At 32.4% G+C, this 18,975-nt stretch overlaps 4 protein-coding genes across 5 annotated transcripts; 2 read left to right on the forward strand and 2 right to left on the reverse strand.

Annotated features, from left to right (window-relative positions):
- Window positions 1-2,152: 2,152 nt before the first annotated feature.
- On the reverse strand, window positions 2,153-4,222 carry LOC106661806 (recQ-mediated genome instability protein 1-like). Its single transcript, XM_014385456.2, has one exon. It carries the CDS (start codon window positions 3,933-3,935, stop codon window positions 2,211-2,213), a length of 1,725 nt encoding a protein of 574 aa, XP_014240942.1. The 5' UTR covers window positions 3,936-4,222; the 3' UTR covers window positions 2,153-2,210.
- Window positions 4,223-4,396: 174 nt separating this feature from the next.
- LOC106661982 (ribosomal L1 domain-containing protein 1-like) lies at window positions 4,397-9,354 on the forward strand. Of its 2 annotated transcripts, none has more exons than XM_014385773.2 (13): window positions 4,397-5,106; window positions 6,214-6,350; window positions 6,425-6,569; window positions 6,639-6,784; window positions 6,842-6,956; window positions 7,781-7,943; window positions 8,006-8,148; window positions 8,210-8,506; window positions 8,573-8,725; window positions 8,800-8,838; window positions 8,981-9,028; window positions 9,176-9,238; window positions 9,300-9,354. In XM_014385773.2, exons 1-13 carry the CDS (start codon window positions 4,546-4,548, stop codon window positions 9,333-9,335), a joined length of 2,046 nt encoding a protein of 681 aa, XP_014241259.1. In that variant the 5' UTR covers window positions 4,397-4,545; the 3' UTR covers window positions 9,336-9,354. The 2 variants fall into 2 exon arrangements, with proteins under 2 accessions (XP_014241259.1, XP_024081600.1); XM_024225832.1 differs by having other exon boundaries at window positions 8,576-8,725.
- A 1,923-nt stretch (window positions 9,355-11,277) lies between these two features.
- Window positions 11,278-14,392, reverse strand: LOC106661937 (ankyrin repeat domain-containing protein 40-like). Its single transcript, XM_014385702.2, has 3 exons — window positions 14,074-14,392; window positions 13,666-13,964; window positions 11,278-11,623 (listed from the first exon to the last, which is right to left on the reverse strand). Exons 1-3 carry the CDS (start codon window positions 14,196-14,198, stop codon window positions 11,319-11,321), a joined length of 729 nt encoding a protein of 242 aa, XP_014241188.1. The 5' UTR covers window positions 14,199-14,392; the 3' UTR covers window positions 11,278-11,318.
- Window positions 14,393-14,891: 499 nt separating this feature from the next.
- On the forward strand, window positions 14,892-18,792 carry LOC106661935 (WD repeat-containing protein 34-like). Its single transcript, XM_014385701.2, has 11 exons — window positions 14,892-15,204; window positions 15,272-15,356; window positions 16,475-16,585; window positions 16,650-16,760; window positions 16,825-16,946; window positions 17,016-17,128; window positions 17,231-17,429; window positions 17,500-17,648; window positions 17,716-17,867; window positions 18,347-18,573; window positions 18,631-18,792. The coding sequence occupies exons 1-11, from the start codon at window positions 15,146-15,148 to the stop codon at window positions 18,707-18,709; spliced, it is 1,407 nt and encodes a 468-aa protein (XP_014241187.1). The 5' UTR covers window positions 14,892-15,145; the 3' UTR covers window positions 18,710-18,792.
- The last annotated feature ends 183 nt before the right edge of the window (window positions 18,793-18,975 follow it).

Raw genomic sequence — 18,975 nt, forward strand, 5'->3', positions numbered from 1 at the left:
AATCAGAATATTGTTTTGGACAAGAGTCGAAGAGTGAAGTTAAACCAGTTGTCGGGTATTTAGATACTTAAGCTATTGCCATTTTTCTATCAATGAGGAATTATTAGCGTTTATGACATTAAAGATACAATAAACCATCAGCAATAGAGATTATGAGTTTTATCTCATTTTAAATTATTTTGACTATTATGTAAGAATGGAATTATTTCTTGTCATCGCAAAATGGTTGCAATTCATGTGAATTTTATAAGTTCTCGTATCAAAAAGTTCCACATTACTTTGCTTTTGTAAATAAGTGTACTATATTAATAATAATGCTTCCAAATTATATTTATTCTATTTTATTTTATTTCTTGTTTACAAATGTATTTTTGTAATTAGAAGAAACAACTCATTTAATTTTGATATTTCTAGGGTGGTGCAACAATGTAAATATTTTATATAATATACATACATTGTACTTTCTTGTTTGTTTTAATTTAATTTTATATTATTTCTATGTCTATAATATCGAATAATACAAGACTGAAGTGAATTTTATTTAGTCTGGAAGATGTGAAAAATGTTTCTATTGTTGTAATTTCAGGTTTACTTATTTTTATTACTTTTATTAGAATACATATAAAAAGTGTATATAAATTTAATAATGGTGTTCAAGGTTTGCTTCTGTGTGTACAAGTTTCAGAAAATTCAATAAAAACTTGTTATTTTAATATAAATTTTGTATTTTTCCACCCTTTGTTTTCCAAGCTCTATTCACATATTTTTTTATATTTTAAATGTACCCTCTAACGTATTCATTCTGTTAGGTCTTTCCTGAACGTAAAGTCATTTTCTTTGAAAATTTTAAACAAAAATATAATTGTTATTGGTCATTTTGTAACAATAAGATGCTTGGGTCTATTTATACGTACTGATCATGGTCCACATCACAATTTTTTTTCCAGTACGAAATTTTTTGCTTGTTTTGAAGTAAAATTGTTAATATGACTATTCACTCAGGGAGGAAAAAAAGGCTTAGCTCTATACCCACTCTATTCCCTTACTGTTGGTATATTTTCCTAGTTTTACCATTTACCCTAAAGATCTTAATTTTCAATTTGTATTCCGTTTCTGTGTAAAAGTAAGCAAAATGGATGTTACTATATTTTTACTTGTGCAGATATTTTGAAAGATTTTGTACGATTTTTTGCTAATAACTTGAGAACAGTATCTTCAAACTAAAAACAACTGCACTATTGAACTCAGCATAAAAAGGCCTTTTTAAAATAAGAAAAAGATTAAATTATTTTGATATCAATTAACTTGAAGAATATCTTGTCATTTAAAATAGTTAAGCCTCTATGCGTACCCCACTATTTTGGATAGTTAGCTCAGTTTTTCATTATGGTATATAAGTCAATTTTTTTTATTATAAGGGGTACTGAAGTTAAACCCACCCTGTATATTGGGAAAATGTTTGTGCCCTCCAATTAGACAATTAATATATTATAGATTACTACCAATTAGTAATGATTATACCTAAATATAATGGATATCAGCCTTTAATATAATTTTCTATTAAAAATAAAGGACAAGGCAATTTGAAAGAACAGAAAACACAGTTCTTTCAATAAGCTTTTGACAGATACATCTCCTTCATTGGGATTTTGAAAACAGTTTTACTGCATAACTGATGACATAATTTTGTGTACTGTCGTCACAAAGAAAATTTTCTACATAAGAATTTGAAGTTCTTCACCTCGCGCCAGTTTGGTCTGTAAGACGAATTTCACCTTATCGGAAGGCAAAAATGATCAGAAACAACTAAGGTACAGGTTCATTACCCAGAATACAAATCTCACAAACAAATTTAATGTGAGATTTTGAGAACACAGACCCACCTCTAATGATGGCAAAAAGCCAGGATTAGAAGTCAGAAATGACCAAACTAAATATAAATTTAAAAATAAAAGCTTGTAATATGTAATACTAAGTTGGTGGTAAAACAAAGAGTTCAGAACATTTATTATTCAACCTATTTAGGGGCCAACGAGTTGTAAATTCTAATATTAAAATAGTTTTTTCTGAAACAGCCAAGCTACAAAAAAAATTGTTGAAATGCCCAATAAAAGTATGATGCAATGAAAAACAAATAAAAATTAAACATGAATTTTTTTTTAAGAAAATAAATATGTACAACTTTAATATATAAAAACCTTTACAATTTTTTAAATATTAGAACATACATCATAAACTTGGATGATGACAGGATTTGAAATAAAATTATTAAATCTAACGAGTATATCACTGTTTAAACTCTTAATTCTTTGTTGGCTGTCAGCCAGAATCTTATTCATCTGGCTTTTGATTTCTGGATTTCTGACTACTTCTTTCCTTTTGCTTGTCAATTCTTTTCCTGTGATACCAAATATTTTATCCAAGACTTGAGGTGAAAAGTCCATTTCCATTTCGAGGCCTTTAACTGATATAATGGCAGACAGGGACCACTGTTCATCTTTGATGCCCAGCTTCTGTGACAGTTTCACCACTTGACCACGCACTTTTCTCTCACTCGGATAACTTTTTGGAGGAAACGGTTCGTCAAATGTGAAATTTGTGTTACAATCGTTAGAAACTCGCTCTTGGGTGTCAGGTTGCAATTCTAAAGTCAACTCATCCGGTGGGCCTTCAAGGAAATCAACAATCACTTTTCCACTTTCGTGCGATGGCCTTGGTATGTCCAGACTGGACTTAAGCGGTGGGTGAAACCAATCTCTGTTTTCTTCTGAAGAAACGTAAGCTTGTTCCAATTTTCTCTTTAAAGTTTTGGGGTCATTTAAATCTGTTATCTTCGGGCTGGAGTGTATGCTAGAACTGGAACTCGTACCTTGGGATTGTATATGCGTTGAATTTTGCTTATTGATAAAATTGTCGATATCTGTGGGTTTTACAGTCGAATTTTTATTGGGAAAATAATTTCTGATGTTTTTTTCCTTTCTATCAGAAAAGGCAGAAGCCATCATTTCAAAATCATCATCTGGAAAATCAAAGTCATCGTCAAGAAGATCTTTCTCATTATTTGTAAACCGACTGGATGCAGTTTGGTTGTTTGAATTAGTGATATTTTGTTGAACATTTGAATTCGTTTTGGACCCAACGTTTGAAGTGTTCGTGGAAACGGCTAATTGACTTTCAATTGCTTCACCAAAAATGAACAGATCATCATCATCATCTAAGCATTTTGAAAAGCTCTCTTCTTCCACCTTATTAAGTGTTGGTTTAAGGGTTGTGTCAATGTGGACCCTGTAAGGATTTGGGTTTTCTGGAAGTGAAAGTGCTCTTGCTAAAACATTCTCAACAGCATTAGATATGAGAAGGGTGTCGACTTCTCCTCCGAGAAGAGTCACATTGTTCTCTTTGAGCATCAAGCACCCTTTTCTGAACTCTAACGGTCCTTTGAGTATAGCTTTCTCTCCCGGTAAAATTTCTTTTATGTTTCTAAGCTGGTTGTCTTCAAATGCGATCACTGTCGTCGCACCGTCTGTCAATTCGATCTTCAAAGCGCGCGATGCCGGGATGTCCGATTTCCTGCTCTCTTCGGCATTAACTTCCAAGTTGAACTGTGAGTCTGGTTTCCTGATTTTCTGCATCTGCTTGTGAAAAGACGTACCTATATCGACGCCGTAGTTGAACTGGACGGCGTAGTTACCGTTCAAGACCAGTTTCTCGTCGTTGAGACACCTGGCAGGAAGAACAGGAGAACCTATTTCCTTGAGATCGGCCAAAAGCCACTGGCCATAAACAAAAGTATCCAATTCATCCTGGGTGTGAGCGGGAGACTGGGCTTTAAAACACATCACGCACGAATTAAGCCACTGGTTCCCAGGAGGGATCAGAATCCTTTTCCTCTTTAAAAAGTCACTCACTCGAGACACTTCGTTTGACATTTTCATGAGCAGAAAATATCATTTCAGGATCACCGTGCATAAAAAGTGATAATCATATAAGCACAACATTAATTTATCCCACCAATAAATCGTTATCATTTAAACATGTCCTGTATTTGGTCTTATCGCCATCTATTATCTCTAAGTACCAACTATTCAAGTTACCTTCAAAACTTTAAGCAACTTAAATAAGTAATCAAATTTCAATTTAATTTTACTTTACAAAGAAAAATTAAAACTAGTACATTTCTTTCTAGGAGAAGATTGTTATTGATGATCAGTTTTATATTATAATCACCGTAAAATGATTTAATGATAGGTTGTTGGTATTAAAAAAAGCTTAGTTCATTTTTTAAAGTGAATATAGAAATTATTATTTTCAGAACGTATTTATTATATACTAATATGTAATAAAAATGGAATTTAAGTTTAAAATTGTAACTAATGTGTAGCCTTCCGACGAGGGTTTCTTCACTCGAGATTTGCCGCGACACTGTTGTCTGTGTTCTTAACCACTTCTTCTGACGACCACGTGACGAACGATTTTGTCTTGCGCTGGTCCTTATTCTTAAGTTTTCAGGTGTTCTTTGATTTTTTTCTTCAAAACCCTGACGATATGAAGACACCGAAGAAGCCTTCCAGCCCTAACCATAAGATGAACGTTTCCTTTGGGGGACAGGTGAAGAAGCCAAACGCGATGAGAAAGAAGAAATTTAGCCTCATGACACCCGAACACGCGTGGCAGGCGGTCAAAGACAACGATACGTTCACCGTCCGTACCAAGACACCTTCGAAACAGAACGGCCTTGGTTTGCAATCGTTGAAGACTGAGGGCAGCCCCAAGAAGAAGCCGAATATGAGTGTGCAGAACACGCCTGAGTCTAAGGTCAAACCGTCCACAAACCAAGGCGATTCGAGTTCAAAAAAGAGGAAGAAAAGTAGGAAGTCGAAGGAAGGATCTGCAGTTTTTAAGTCGCCGGGTGCCAATAATGCTAATAAACCCAAAACGGAAAACGTGAGCCCTGAAGTTAAGCTTGGCCTCAAGATCGAGAAATTCCTTGACCAAAGCCCAAAAAATCCGCCTAAAAAAACCACCCCCAATGTCAAAAAAAGCCTGAAGATGACCTATCGACCTCTCGATACAACGCCTTCAGGTGGTTTCCTACATCAACTTACTGTAAGTTTTTGTTTTAACAACAATACTATTTTTGTTTTTTTACATAAGTTCATGATGTAAACCTTGTCTCTAATAACTGTCCAAGCAGTTGTCCCAGTATGCTATCTGATTGTCTTGGTGTCTTGGAAACTAATTTAGCTGAGGTGAGCTGGTTTGTACACTTGACAAAGTCTAGATTGGATAGATAGACATACTTTTATTGATAAATGTGTACATAATTAACAACTGACAAAAGCATTAAATCATGGATAGAAAATCTGTCTGTCAGAAGTTGCCAAAATGAATTGCTTGTCTTTTAATATATTTTTTAATTATTTTTTTTATATAGAAGGTAAGAAATAATTTTAAAAAATTAAAAAAATGGGCTCTTTTTTTTTCTTTCAGTACTTAGTTGATTGGCTATATATTTATCAAGGAGCTCAGTAATGGACTTGGGTCCAAAATCCTCCAGAATCCCAAACGGTCCAGCCTGTCAGCGGGATCACCCCCAATTTATTTGTATTAGACCTGTATAATATAGCTAGATGTAACATTTCATGGGGTCAGAAACCAGAGTGTGTATGCCATCAACATTGTGTAAGGCCTGAGGCTCATGTTAGCCAGTGATAGTATATGAACTATGCTTGTTCATATACTAACTAAAAAACGTGGAAACTTAAGTGAAAAATAAAACATACATTAGTTATTTATATTAATTATACTTTTTATCTAAGGTCTTGGGTGAGATGAAAAGGATAAAAAGTATAATTAATTAAAATTGATAAAACAGCTGTTGGGACTGACTTTGGCTGTACCATTGTACTGTTACAGTCCTTGACAATGTTGGGACTGAGTCGGTCTTAAAGGAAATTTGGGATTGCCTGTAAAAAATATGTCAATCTGAAGACATATTTAAGTTGTTTTGCCCTGAAAATGACCTTAAATAAGTTGAAAGCTTGGCAGTAGATGAATTTGCTTTTTTCTTCAAGACCTTGATCCAGAGCGTTCGTCAATGTCTTTTGGCCTGCCAAAATCAAATTAGCCAAACATGTTTCACCTGCACATTAACATAGAAATTTGTTTTTCAAGTTCATTTTAATTAAATGTTAACTTTGTATTATTATGCAGGTGTTGAATGCTGTAAAAACTCTTATCAATAATGTTGAGAACTCAGGAGACAAAGGAATTTTAGAAGATAAAGTTAATTTTCTTCTTACAGTTCATTTTGCTAAACTGCCAGTTGCAACAAATGGTATTGTAAGAGTGTAAGTCATATCATTATGTTTGGTTATACTGTATGTGTAATTTATGTACTAATTTTTGTTTTAAATATTTCTAGTAAGCTCCCTCACTCTTTGTATACAGATACTGCAGATATTTGCTTAATTGTCACTGATCTTAAAGGTCATAAGACAGAACCTGATGAAGCAATTGATCATTACAAAGAATGTTTGTCTAAGGCAGGAATCAAGCTTCAAGTAGAGGTAAATATTTTAGATGCATTCTCACCTTTGAAGAAACAATTTATTAAATAAAGTTTATATTAATTTTAGGTCGTTCCTTACCGCAAACTGAGAACCGAATACACCCAAATTGAACAAAAACGAAAATTTGTTAATAGATTTGATCGTATTTTAATTGAGGGAAAATTAGCAAGGAGATTAAGTTCTGTAATCCCTAAAAAAATTTTGAAATCGAAGTAAGTGACAAAAACGCATTGTACCAAATGTTTAAATTAATATTTGTCATTTTTTAGACTACCAGTACCAATTAACCTCTATCATTTAAATAAACTCAAGCAACAATTTGATGTTGCTTTAAAAAAAACTCCATTTATTTTGAGTTCAAAAGCATTAACAATCTCAGCACAGGTAAGCACATTATTATTATTATTATAAAATCCATTACATGTGACACACAACTTCCCACATGTGACACACTTGAAAAATGGCAAAAAGGAGGGAAAATTCGAAAGGTTGGGTTGAGATGGGAAGTTGGTGTCCGAGCGGATCGAAGTCACGTTAGCTCAAGTGGTAGAGCAGCAGCATATCTAGCTGAAGATTGTGGGTTCGAATCCCGCTCATGACACTGACTTTTTATCTCAACTAAAAACCTTAATTAATTGAAAGATATTAATTGGTCAAGTGGACCACGAAAACTAGTGAATTTAATAAGTAAAAATGAAGTGTACCTTCACTAAAGCTCTGCATGACCATATCATTTGTCGCCGAGAATCTTTGCATTTCTCTGATTGAGCAATCATAATCCAAATCCTCAGACTGTTTTGACGATCAAATACCAGTTTCAAACTCGGCATGATATCGTTTTGAAACGACCGTCTGATAATTTGAGTTTGCATTTGTATCGTGTTGGAACACTCAAACTCATGGCAATGCGCCTACATATTTGCTAATTGCTTGGGCATGAGTTAGAACAAACCTATTAATGTGTGTTGTCCCGGGTTTGGATTTCAGAATCCCCCTAAATTTGAAATTTCTAAAATAATTCCAACTAGCCAATTTTTTGAAATTATTATTATGTTTAAAATATAATAATCACAATTCTACAATAATTACAAAAAAATCAACAATTTTTCTATATATTTTATTTAAAAAATTTAAATATTTTTATGTTCTTTCTTTTTATGTCTCCTCCCCCATTAAATTGTATATATAAAAAATGTTTTATTTGTTAGTTTGGACATTCAGGATTGTCTCCAAGTCAACTAACTGACAATATACTGGCTATGTTCAAAGTTCTAGCAGACACAGATGTTTTCAAATTAGGAGCAGCTAACATCAGATCGCTTTTTATCACAGCTAAAAATGTTCCGGCATTACCAATCTTCTTTTCAAATAGTAATACATTTTATTTTAAAATAAGATTATTTATTTATTGATTTGTTTAAATGTATGTTTAGTTTCTCCAAATGATGTTAAAGAAGGAACGATAGAAAAGAAATTGCCTAAATTTGGACCAGTGACAGATGAATTAAGCACGTTTCCCAATACAAATGTCACAGTTTATCCTGATGGAAGAGTCAAAACAAAAAAAATGAAACCTGTATGAAAATTACTTAATTCTACATAAAACAAGCATATTAATTTGTCATATTTAATTTAAGGAAAATGAAGATGAAAGCGATCAGAGTTTTAATGATAGTAAATTTGATTTAATTTTACAAAACTCAGATGATAGTGATGATGAAACAGATGATGACAGTTTCGAAATGGACAGTGAAGATGACTCTTTTCAAGAGATAAAACGTACGAAAGTCGTAAAGAGTATGAACTCTATATCTAAAGGCAGTAACGTTAAGGATGAAAGTGATGATGATTCATCTGACGATGAAGCAGAGATTGAAGAGGCAGAACAGAATTTCCTACAAGAAATCAGGAAGCAGCAAGATGAAATCAATGAGGTAAATATTTTAAATCTCATTTCAACAATTAACAAATTCAAAGTTATTTGTTTTTAAAAATTACAGAAGAATAAGAAAACTGGCAAAACAGTGAAAACTGACAAAACAGTGAAAACTGACAAAACAGTGAAAACTGGCAAAACAGTGAAAACTGACAAAACAGTGGAAGGACAACAAACAGCAAAACCTGCTTCTTCGCCTAAGAAAGAAGGCCAAAAGGTTTTTATTTATTTAGTTTCTAGTTACATTGTGTATTTTATTTTTACTTATATATTAAAATTAATTTTGTTTAGAATAAACCAGGAATGAAGCAACCTTCACTAGAAAAAAGAGTAAGTTAAATCTGAACTAATTTAATTTCTCTTTAATATGACAATTGATATTATGTATTTTACCTAATAACTCTGCTAGATGAGATCATTATTTACTTCTTACTACAACATTCCTAAAAATAAAAGATTTAATTTTTTCCAGCAAAGTTTCATTGGTGGCAAACAAGTAAAAAAAACAAATTTGAAGAAAGTGAGTAGTCATTTTTTAATCTGACTAATTTATAAATCAAATAAATTATCTATAAACAGTTAATCTTTTATTTACTATGATTTCATAATTTTCTCATAATTCATTAATAATTTGTTCATTTAGTTAATATAAATGTTTAAATTTTAGGGTGGACAATCGCCAAATGGCCATGCCAAGAAAAATCAGCAGTCTCCCAAAAATAAACAAAAGGTATTTTTTTGAAAAAGTGTTATCATATAAAAGTGTATTTAATTATTATTTGTACTTTCAGGGTAATAACAAACACAGGTACTTCAGCACAGGGTGAAAATTTATATGATTTCCCATCTTTTTTTCTTTTTGATTAATTGTGATTATTGTGTAATATCTTTTTTTATGGTTTTTATCAAAAAGAACGAATTCATATTAATTAACTAATGTGTTGTAATTTAACACAAAACATTTTCAGATTTAAAAAATTAAATTGATAAAGTTTTCTTTTAAAGGTTTACTTTTGTCTTTTTTTTACCTTTCATGAATGAATTTTCAGCATAAAGAATAAATGAAATAATTTCTATTGAATTTTTTTAATTTATTTATTTGATTTATTTTTAATGACAGTATTTCAACCATGAGGTTGTATGAACCCTTTGGGTGCTGGTGTTAAAAAGAAAAAGAAAAATTGAACGTATGTCGGGTTAGAATGCAAGGCGACTGGACTCGAACCTGAGACCTTTACCTTGCAGTGATGGGTGCCATGTCACCTAAACCTATCCTCGTCCTGTTTATAAAAGTGCTTTGCAGTTCTAAATTATATTCATTTTTATCTCATCTCTTAATGAGATTGACTACTTTTTGTACTCCTTATTCTAAATTTATAATAAAAATAGCTGTGATAAATTAATGCAAATTTCTCTTGGATCTAATTAGTTTGTGGCTTTTTATTTATTTTATTACATTTTTATCTTATAGCACTAGCTTAACATTAAGATAATGCTTCATATTTCCATTCTATGATTCATGCATGGTCTTGTTTATAATAAAATTGTAAATAAAAGGTCCTCTAATGGGTAAGAAAAATCCAGTGGGGATTGAACCCATGAATGTGGGTTCTACTACCTGGGAGTCTGTTCCTGTAAAAATTCAGCTCAGTCCCTCTTATTCAGCTAGTGGTTTATACATAGAATTCCATTATTTTTATTAATATTTGTGTTAACAAGATTATAGAGATTCATAAATTGATTTTAACGAGCAAAATTATTGACTTCTCTAGATATTCTCATCTTTAAGAGACTAATCAATCTTGAAGTACTGTAAAATTCTGGCTCATCATTTGAGTACAGAGAATACTACTTGACTAGTAAGTAACTAAGAATATTTCATGGATAGTTATGTATACCCTATCATCTATATTTTCGTCTTGGTTCATTACATCTAATAATCATTAAGTTCTCATCATACTCAATGCTCAAATAATACCTATAGGTTCATTTATCTGTGGTTTGGTTATAGGTTTTGCTGACCAATCCTTAACACCCAAACTGCAGTTCCATCAGTGATCACCATGATGCTAACTTCTAAAAAAATATCACAATGTTGCACACTCATTTTATTATTTTAATCACAGCTACATTGGAAATGGCTAAGAAGACTATAAAACACCCTTGTATGTACAGTTTATGCTATTTCCAAAAATATCTGATACTAATTAAAACCATAAACCAACTTAAATATATCAAAGTTTCTTGAACAGACAAAACAAGTCAGAATAGACAGGCTTTGCAGGGTGATCAAATGGCATTTATTTATTGTTATTGGTTTATCCCACATAAAATGTACGGTTTTGTTTTAAAGAAGATTAACACATTCATTATGATGATTTGTAATACCACTCCCAAAATATGGGATTTTTAAAGACAGTGCAAAGTGCCTTTTTTGAACTGTAACAGGAGTTTTAAATGTTCAATGTTTATTCTTAGCAAAACTGTTACAATCCGTGGTAAACTCTTTTTAGTTATCTATTTATTAATGTTAATGATTTTATAAGTTTAAACTGGGCCAATTTGAAGGTTTATTTTGTAAAGGGTAGTTATTGTAGTAAAAATTAGATTATGTTTTTAAGAAGCAAGTGTATTTCTAGTATAAACAGAAATATAAACCAAAAATATCAATTGCAGGAAAAAGGTGTCTTAGGTAGCTTGGTGAACAGTTTTTGTCATAAAAATATTATACAAATGGTATGGAAAATTATTACAAAAAATTGACTAAAAGAAGCTTTAGAATAAGTATTGTATTTTGTGACAAACAATTATCAATAGAGAATCGTTTGGTTCTTATATAGTTGTATTGACTTGTAGCCGTTAGGCTGGTGAGTGATGCTAGCTGGGGTGACAACCACTTCTATCTCCTGCATCTGGTTCAGCCTTTGAACATCTTTGTCTTTCCTCAACATCGTATTGGGTAGTTTTCGAATGCGGACCACTTGGGACGCATTAATGCCAAGCTCTTCACAACAAGTTCTCAGGAGAGAATAATAGTTCAGCTCGGCTTTCAGTATTTCCACTTCAATGAAATCAGGGTCGCCTCCGTTTGCAACCCTCACCTTCAACACCAATTCTAAACCACAGGGGGAAAAACAGTTGATTTAATTTAATTGTTATGTTGAAAGAGTGAATTATACATATTGCATTTAAATTGTATGAATTCAAAGTTTTAAATTTACATACACAATTGAACACAATTTTATTGATTAGTTCAAACATATATGTGTTTTTGTCGATATATTAATTACAGCATACTTACTTTAATATAAACCAAATGAAACAGGATCTGAAATTTATGAGTTCCAATCAAACATATTTAATTATTCTTTTTATCTAAGGTTTTTAGTGTCACAAGCGGGATTCAAACCCACAACCTTCGGCTAAATACGCCGCTGCCCTAACCCCTTGAGCTAACCTAACTTCGATCCTTTCTAACACCAACTTCCCATCTCAACCCACGACTGTTCGAATTTTCCCACTTTTTGCCTTTTTTCAAATGTCGTATAATCAGGATTCTTAGCGACTTATGAAGTGGCCATGGTGAGCTGTTAGTGAAGTAATTACTTCTTTTATTTATTACATTAATCCATATTTGTTTCGTGGCCATAATTGACACTACAATTATTTAATTAATTAATTATGCTTTTTATTTAAGGGTTTTAGTTGAGATGAAAAATTATGATTGTCGGTTCAAATCCCCCTCGTGACATTAATTTTTCATCTCAACCAAGAACCTTAGATAAAAAGAACAATTAATTGGAATAATTAATATGTTCAATTATGACCACTAAACAAATATGGATATATTTAATTATGATGGTTTGAAAAAAAAATCACCAAATCATTGAAAAATTGTTATGATAGATAAAATTTAACTAACAATTTTTTCCATTGCTAAATGATTTTCCAAAGTTTTGATGTTTTTCTTTCGAACCAACTTAATTAAATTTTTTAAAATTAAAACTCATGAATTTCTGATCTAGTTTAATTCGGTTACATTGCAATAAGTATGTTGTAATAATAATAAAACTACATATTTGAAACAAACAACAAATACGAGTATTCGTTTTCTTCTTCTTGGATTATAATAGATATTTGCATCTTTTTTTTAATTTTTATTATTATTCCTTAAGGGGCTGGAACCACTATTATTTTTTTTCTGTTTTATTTAACAATTTGTTAACAGTTTGGCAGTTGTTTTTTTTAAATAACTACCGGTTTGGGATTAGCCATAGAAATAGAGTACTCCTAGAGAGATGACGGGCAATGCCAGGAGTCACAGACCCGGCAGTGCAACGGACAAGCAGACTTATCTTCTGTATAAAAACTACCATTAATTCCCTAAAACATTTAAGGAGATGCAGATAAAACCATCCACATCAAAATACCTATGGAAAAGTCTTCGTCGCCCAGACCTCTGGAGCGAAACATTCTCATGGAGCTTTCCGCTTCCTCACAATGCTACCAAAGGCTAGTTTTCAATTACAGGGTTACATTGGCAAATAAAATGAATGATTTGTAGAGGATTGAAATTGAGGATGGGGAATTACACATAACTAAATAAATTTAGAAAGTGATGTAAGTGAAACAATTTATGCATATTGTCTTGGTTATTGCCAAGAATATCATGCAGGCTTCTTGACGCCAGGGAATGAAGAGATGTGAAAGTTATTTGTTTTAAGGCTACGATCTCCCTTGATGATTCTACAGTACCCAATCTTCAATCGTGTAAGAATGATGCTTAAAATGCTGAGAGCTATTTGCTTTACTGGCTGTATAAACCAAGGATTGGTCAGGTAGAAATGTCAAATTGTCAACTGTGTTTTGTTTTTTGCAACAGTTCCATATTTTTGTTTCTCAAAATGTAATTTTTAAATTAGAAAGCAGATTATTAAAATAAGATTTTAATTAATGGTTTTGATTTTATAAGATGAATTTAGGAAGAAAACAGTAGGAAATAGCAATGTTTCTAAAATACTTAAAATCCGAAGGTAAGCAGACTTTCTTATAAGCATGTAACAACTGTCGATCAGGTTTAAATTATTGCAAGCTGTTACATGTTTTGAGATAAAATTGTAAAAAAAATATTTATAATAATCAATATTTTGTTTTCACCGTCAGAATCCTGTGTCGGCGGTATTGGCCTGCGATGAATAGAACCATTGGTCCAATGGTTGAATTCTTCTTTTGAGTTTAAAGGTGGATTTTTGATGTAGTTGGGAGTGATGGGGATGTTGTTGGAGTCACCGTTTGTGCCGTTCATGTCTCCGAGGAGTTGCCTGATATCGGGATTGGTCGCGAGGGCGGCTGCCGTTTCCCCTTTTTCTGTCGTTATCGTCGGATCGGCTCCATTCTCCAGGAGCAGCTTCACTATTTCCGTCCGCCCCCTTTTAGCCGCCCAGTGAAGTGGAGTCCTTCAGTGAAAATTGCACCGAATTAGAACTAGCAACCATGCAAGAAAATAGATAAACGCTATTATTTCCAGTCGTAAGCGGTTTAAAGCGAGCAGCCACTACTACTTACCAACCGTTTATCACATGCCTTGTATTAACACATGTATTTTTTGAAAAGAGTTCGAAAACTAAATCAAAGTCGCCTTCGCATGCAGCTTTACGCAAGTTGTCTTCCAATACCTTAGCTCTGTCCATTGTACAAATCCATTACAAATTCTCTTCTTTTGGGAAAATTTAAACAGATAAATAATCACAGCTCGGTCATAACCGCGCCGCCTTAATCCTTATCAACAATGACAGCAGACAGCGTCAGCCTATACAAAAAAAACTCTGGAACCCATACCACCTATCAGCATCTCATGGACAGGTTTGCAGTGATGCTTTTTCAGCAGGGGCAAAAATCACGAAAAAACCGATAACACAAGGAAAAATGTTTAAATATTGAAATAATTAATGTAATTAAGAAATGATATACAACTAATTTACTTATAGCAAAAAATAATAGACTTTTTAGCTCATCATCCAAAATTCTAACACAACTAAAAATCTAAAAAATTCTTTAAAGAAGAATTTCTTTTTAAAAATTGATTTCTTATTGCAATTATAATTAAAAATAATAAACTGACTTTAGGTTGGCTAGTTTAAAATTTGAATTATTAATAAAACTACAAATTTTATATTGAGTGATATTGCTTATATTTTGTCTACCTTGAATGTATAAAATCTTCTTTTTACTGCTTTTATAAGTTAAGATTTTGCTGTGATATTCTTTGTCAAATCCATTTGTTCATTTTTCCTTTATATTCTTACAATTTCTGATATGTTTTAATTGTAAGAACTTTGAAAAAACAAAATTTTTTTGTTATTAAAGCGCTATGATTATTGCAAAAAAAATATAAGCCTTAATCAACAAGTGCTTTGTTCCACTTGCAACTGTTAATAATTCACCTGCTTGTTTGTTCCTTTGTTAATTTAATGTATTTTAGAATTAGATGACGACCACACTAGTCAGGAGGTTTTCCTTTACTTGGTCGTCATGGCAACTTGTTTTGTTTGTAAATTTCGTTTATTTAACTGCTTTAGTGGCTAAAAACGTTTTTACTCTGTCATAGAGTTAGACTTTAAATAGTTATTTATCTATTATGTTTTCCAACTATACTTCGGAGGCTGTCGGCTTCGATTCGATAAGTGAAGGAAGCACGTGAGTGTTTAAACTCTGTCTTGTATTTTTATTTATTTATTTAAATTTGAAATATATAATTGTGTAGGGAGACACTAGATTCGTCCTGTCAGACTTCAGAGTGTTTCACAAGCGAGAAAGAAAACCAAACTTTCTATAAAAATACATTAGAGGTAATTTTTAACATTTGCAATGGTCATGAGACGATTTAGATTATATTGAGTGCAGGTCGTATGGAAGGAGATTATAAAGAGCAGAAAATATACCTTAATAAGCGACATAAACATAGAGATGTAGGTGAAATATTTGGAGTGTGTAATATATTTCGTTCTGTGAGAGTTATTGTAGCTTGTAGCCCCCCCGTTCTGTACCTATAGCACACCGGTGATTCGTTTGATTAGTAGGCCAGGTTTTGTTGGTTGAATTTCTTCTATAGTTATGCTGTACATCCTAAAGCACTTCATCCTGCTTGGATGTGGTTGGTGTCTTCTGCTTCCTTGCAGAATCTGCACATAACATATTGGATTATATCAATCTTCCTCAAATGCCCCTTCAGTCTGCAGTGTCCTGTTTACGATTGAAATTTTTTCCGTGGTTCCTTTGAAGCATTCTGTTGTTTCTTTCCTCCTGAAACTCAGGTTCTTGGTTGTAAATACGTGAATTCTACTGTTTCCTCATCGTCTCTTTGTTTAAGATATTCACTAATACTGTGGATCTCTATGTCACAGAAATATTCAGGAACATTAAGTGACATATTATCAATGTAATGATTTTTTTTGTCTTATTTTTGACGAATCTGCAGGCTAAGCAACGATCAAATGCAAAATGGTTACAGTACAACTTCTATGGCCCCAGTCCCTGCCTAGATGGTTAATAAAAAGAAAAGCTGATTGCGCATGATCAACATTTAAATATGCATGCTTACAAACTGTGTGTACAAAGTGCACTTTCTTTTACAGAAACAATGTGCAATTTATATTAAATAAAGCGCATTGCACATATCCATATTGTAACATGACCCAATTTATTCCACCTATATGTAATATTTTATACTTGAAGACTTCATGGAATGTGGGCAAAATTTAAAAAATAAATAAAACAATTAAAAATTGTGTATGTTTTATGGTTGGTATATGCTTTTCAAAACTCTTTTACTGATGTTTCAACACTAGATGAAATCACACTTCCACTAAACACTTTTCAATGACATTTCATGTTTCCATGTATACCCTGGTCCCTTGATGATCAGAGATCGCCTGTAAACCTCAACTCAACATTTTTTATTGTTCAGGTTCAGACTGATGTATTCAACAGGGAAGCAGAATCACCAGCTTATGATGAGCAGGAGCTTACTACATTTCTAAAAAGAGTATGCCCAGCAGTGATACGTGAACTGGACAGGGTAAAATAAAAATATAATAAAAATAAAAAATTAAAAAAATATGTTGATGCCTCTACATTTTAAGGTTGAGAAAACGAAAGCATTTAGCAATTACAAGCTTACGGAAGAAGATCATCATGATGAAGTTAAACTTATGCATGTACTTTCAGCTAGTCATCTTCCTGCATTGCCAAAGGTATTATTTTTTAACTTGTACAATTTATTAGATTTTTAATTTTTATTTTTTTTTAATTTTAAAGTTGAGGGTTTCATGCATGGCTTGGAACTGCACTGGTGCGATAATAGGTTTAGCGTTTGAAACACCGGTCCATAGTGATTGGTGTGTTCATGATAGCGCTATTTATTTTTATAACATCAATAAGTAAGTTTTATTTTTCTTAATATACATTTTGATAACACAGAAGTTTTAATTTTGGCAATCCAACTGCAGGTACAAATTTGATGGTTTTCAACCGAACCGGGTGATCACAACAGCATCATGTGTTACAGCACTTGCAATGCATCCTTTCGAACCAGCTGTTGTCGCCGCTGGAACTCAAGCAGGTACATTACTGGCTAATCTTTTTTATACCTTCAATAGTAATTTTTAAATTTAATTAGCTGTTTGAAAAACCAACTGGTATGTGTTTTAAAAATTAATTGTAGGTGAAGTTCATGTATGGTCATTGTTAAATGAAGGGCCTGAATCAGGATTCACCAACATAGTAACTCATAATGACAGAGTCACCAAAATCGAGTGGGTCTCTATAAAAGACCAACTGTTGTTAGTAACTTCATCACTCGATAGTTATATGTTTACTTTCAAAGTTGTTTCTGGGCTGAGATCTGTAACATTGAATGATAAGTAAGCATTGATTCTTCTGATATTAATTATATACCTGCAATAATACGTTCATAATGATTACATTTATTAGGTTTGTTTTGAATGAAGATGACAAGGTGATCAAAGCTGGTGTCACGACTTTCGGGTTTTCAAAATCTCCAGGTGTGTTCGTTGCTGGACTCGAAGGGGGTGAATTATTGCATTGCTCAGCATTTGGGGCTACACCCATGGCCAAACGTCGTACGTCAAATGTTTCACACATGCTTTCTGTTGAGTGTAAATCATAACAGATGTGAAACTATTTCAGCTGACAGTGCAAGCACATTTAAAAAACCTGTATTGAAATCACTGGGGAAATTATTAGGTCCGGTTGTGACAATTGAATTTTCGCCGTACCATGAAAATCTTTTTGTGACTGCCCATACTGAAAATAAATTCACCATCAGATCAATTGACCAAGTAAGGAATACTTTTATTTTAAACAAATCTATATTGTAATTTATTACTTTTTATTTCATAAGCACTTTCATCAAGATCATAAGGACTTTCCAATTCCTGTATTAGAAAAATAACAATTTTGTTAAAATGAAAATGTGCTGTTTTTAGCAACACGAGTAAAATTTTATCAGTTGTTACAAAAAACCTTGCACCTAAAAACATTTTTAATTAAAAATTATGAAATTAAATGATAATATTTCATTGCATTAATCATCTCCATTAGATTTTTCTAATCAGATCAAATTCCAAATTAATTTTTATAATTTTTTTAAATGAGGTCATTTGAATACTCGAGGTTCCAGTGTTAAAAAACATTCGTAAGTGATAAAAGCCCAGTTCCTTAACCTTACTGTGATGATCGCCCTGTCAACTCCTAAACCATTGAGGCAACTGACGCTCCCCTGAAAATAATTAAAAAAAACATGGTATTCTTATTACAGGTCACTCCTCTAAGAGAAATCTACACGGACTTTGAAGTTGTTGGTACTTGCTGGAGTCCGTCTCAAGGTAATGCTGTCCTATCTTGGGGTGCTTCAGATAAAATTGTCATCTTTAATAGTGATAACGGAAAGAAATTAATAGAACTGAGACCTGAAGATGAGCCGGATTATGAATTATCCAAAGAACCCCGCCCTGTAATCTACAATGTGGCTTTCAATGTTAAATAGTGAGTTGCAGCAAAAGAAAATGATTAAATTTGTCATTTATGTTTTTTTTTTTTCAGCGATAACATTCTTGCTTTGAGCTGTCACAATAGTAAAAGTTATATATGGGAAATCCCTAAATTTTACAAGGCTGTTTGATTGTTGAAAGAAACTCGGGTATAAAATTAACTACGTTGATGAGATTGTGTTAATTGCACATTAATATATTTTTTGGGAAATTATTTGATGATGTTTTTATTTGCCTAATTTCCAAAATTAATTGCTCTTAGGTCAGGTATTTCACTTTTATGGTAAAAGTTTAATTTACCCATGAACTCCTAATTAGAAGAAGAAGAAGTTGAGGACATTGGAAGCATATCTGGATAAAATGAGAATGAAGAACCCACAGATTTTGACAAAATGAT

Source organism: Cimex lectularius, unplaced genomic scaffold, assembly GCF_000648675.2.
Source record: "Cimex lectularius strain Harlan isolate CLEC.00 unplaced genomic scaffold, Clec_2.1 scaffold34, whole genome shotgun sequence".
Taxonomy (NCBI): Eukaryota; Metazoa; Arthropoda; class Insecta; order Hemiptera; family Cimicidae; genus Cimex; species Cimex lectularius.

Coding starts and splice junctions, on each gene's coding strand:
- LOC106661937 (XM_014385702.2), bottom strand. CDS start 14,198: ATGGACAGAGCTAAGGTATTGGAAGACAACTTGCGTAAAGCTGCATGC. Junction 13,965..14,073: donor AGGCATGTGATAAACGGTTG/GTAAGTAGTAGT, acceptor TTTTCACTGAAG/GACTCCACTTCACTGGGCGG. Junction 11,624..13,665: donor GCCGACACAGGATTCTGACG/GTGAAAACAAAA, acceptor CCTGTGGTTTAG/AATTGGTGTTGAAGGTGAGG.
- LOC106661806 (XM_014385456.2), bottom strand. CDS start 3,935: ATGAAAATGTCAAACGAAGTGTCTCGAGTGAGTGACTTTTTAAAGAGG.
- LOC106661982 (XM_014385773.2), top strand. CDS start 4,546: ATGAAGACACCGAAGAAGCCTTCCAGCCCTAACCATAAGATGAACGTT. Junction 6,351..6,424: donor ACAAATGGTATTGTAAGAGT/GTAAGTCATATC, acceptor AAATATTTCTAG/TAAGCTCCCTCACTCTTTGT. Junction 9,029..9,175: donor AAAAAACAAATTTGAAGAAA/GTGAGTAGTCAT, acceptor TTTAAATTTTAG/GGTGGACAATCGCCAAATGG.
- LOC106661935 (XM_014385701.2), top strand. CDS start 15,146: ATGTTTTCCAACTATACTTCGGAGGCTGTCGGCTTCGATTCGATAAGT. Junction 15,357..16,474: donor TCTATAAAAATACATTAGAG/GTAATTTTTAAC, acceptor TTTATTGTTCAG/GTTCAGACTGATGTATTCAA. Junction 17,430..17,499: donor TCTGTAACATTGAATGATAA/GTAAGCATTGAT, acceptor TACATTTATTAG/GTTTGTTTTGAATGAAGATG.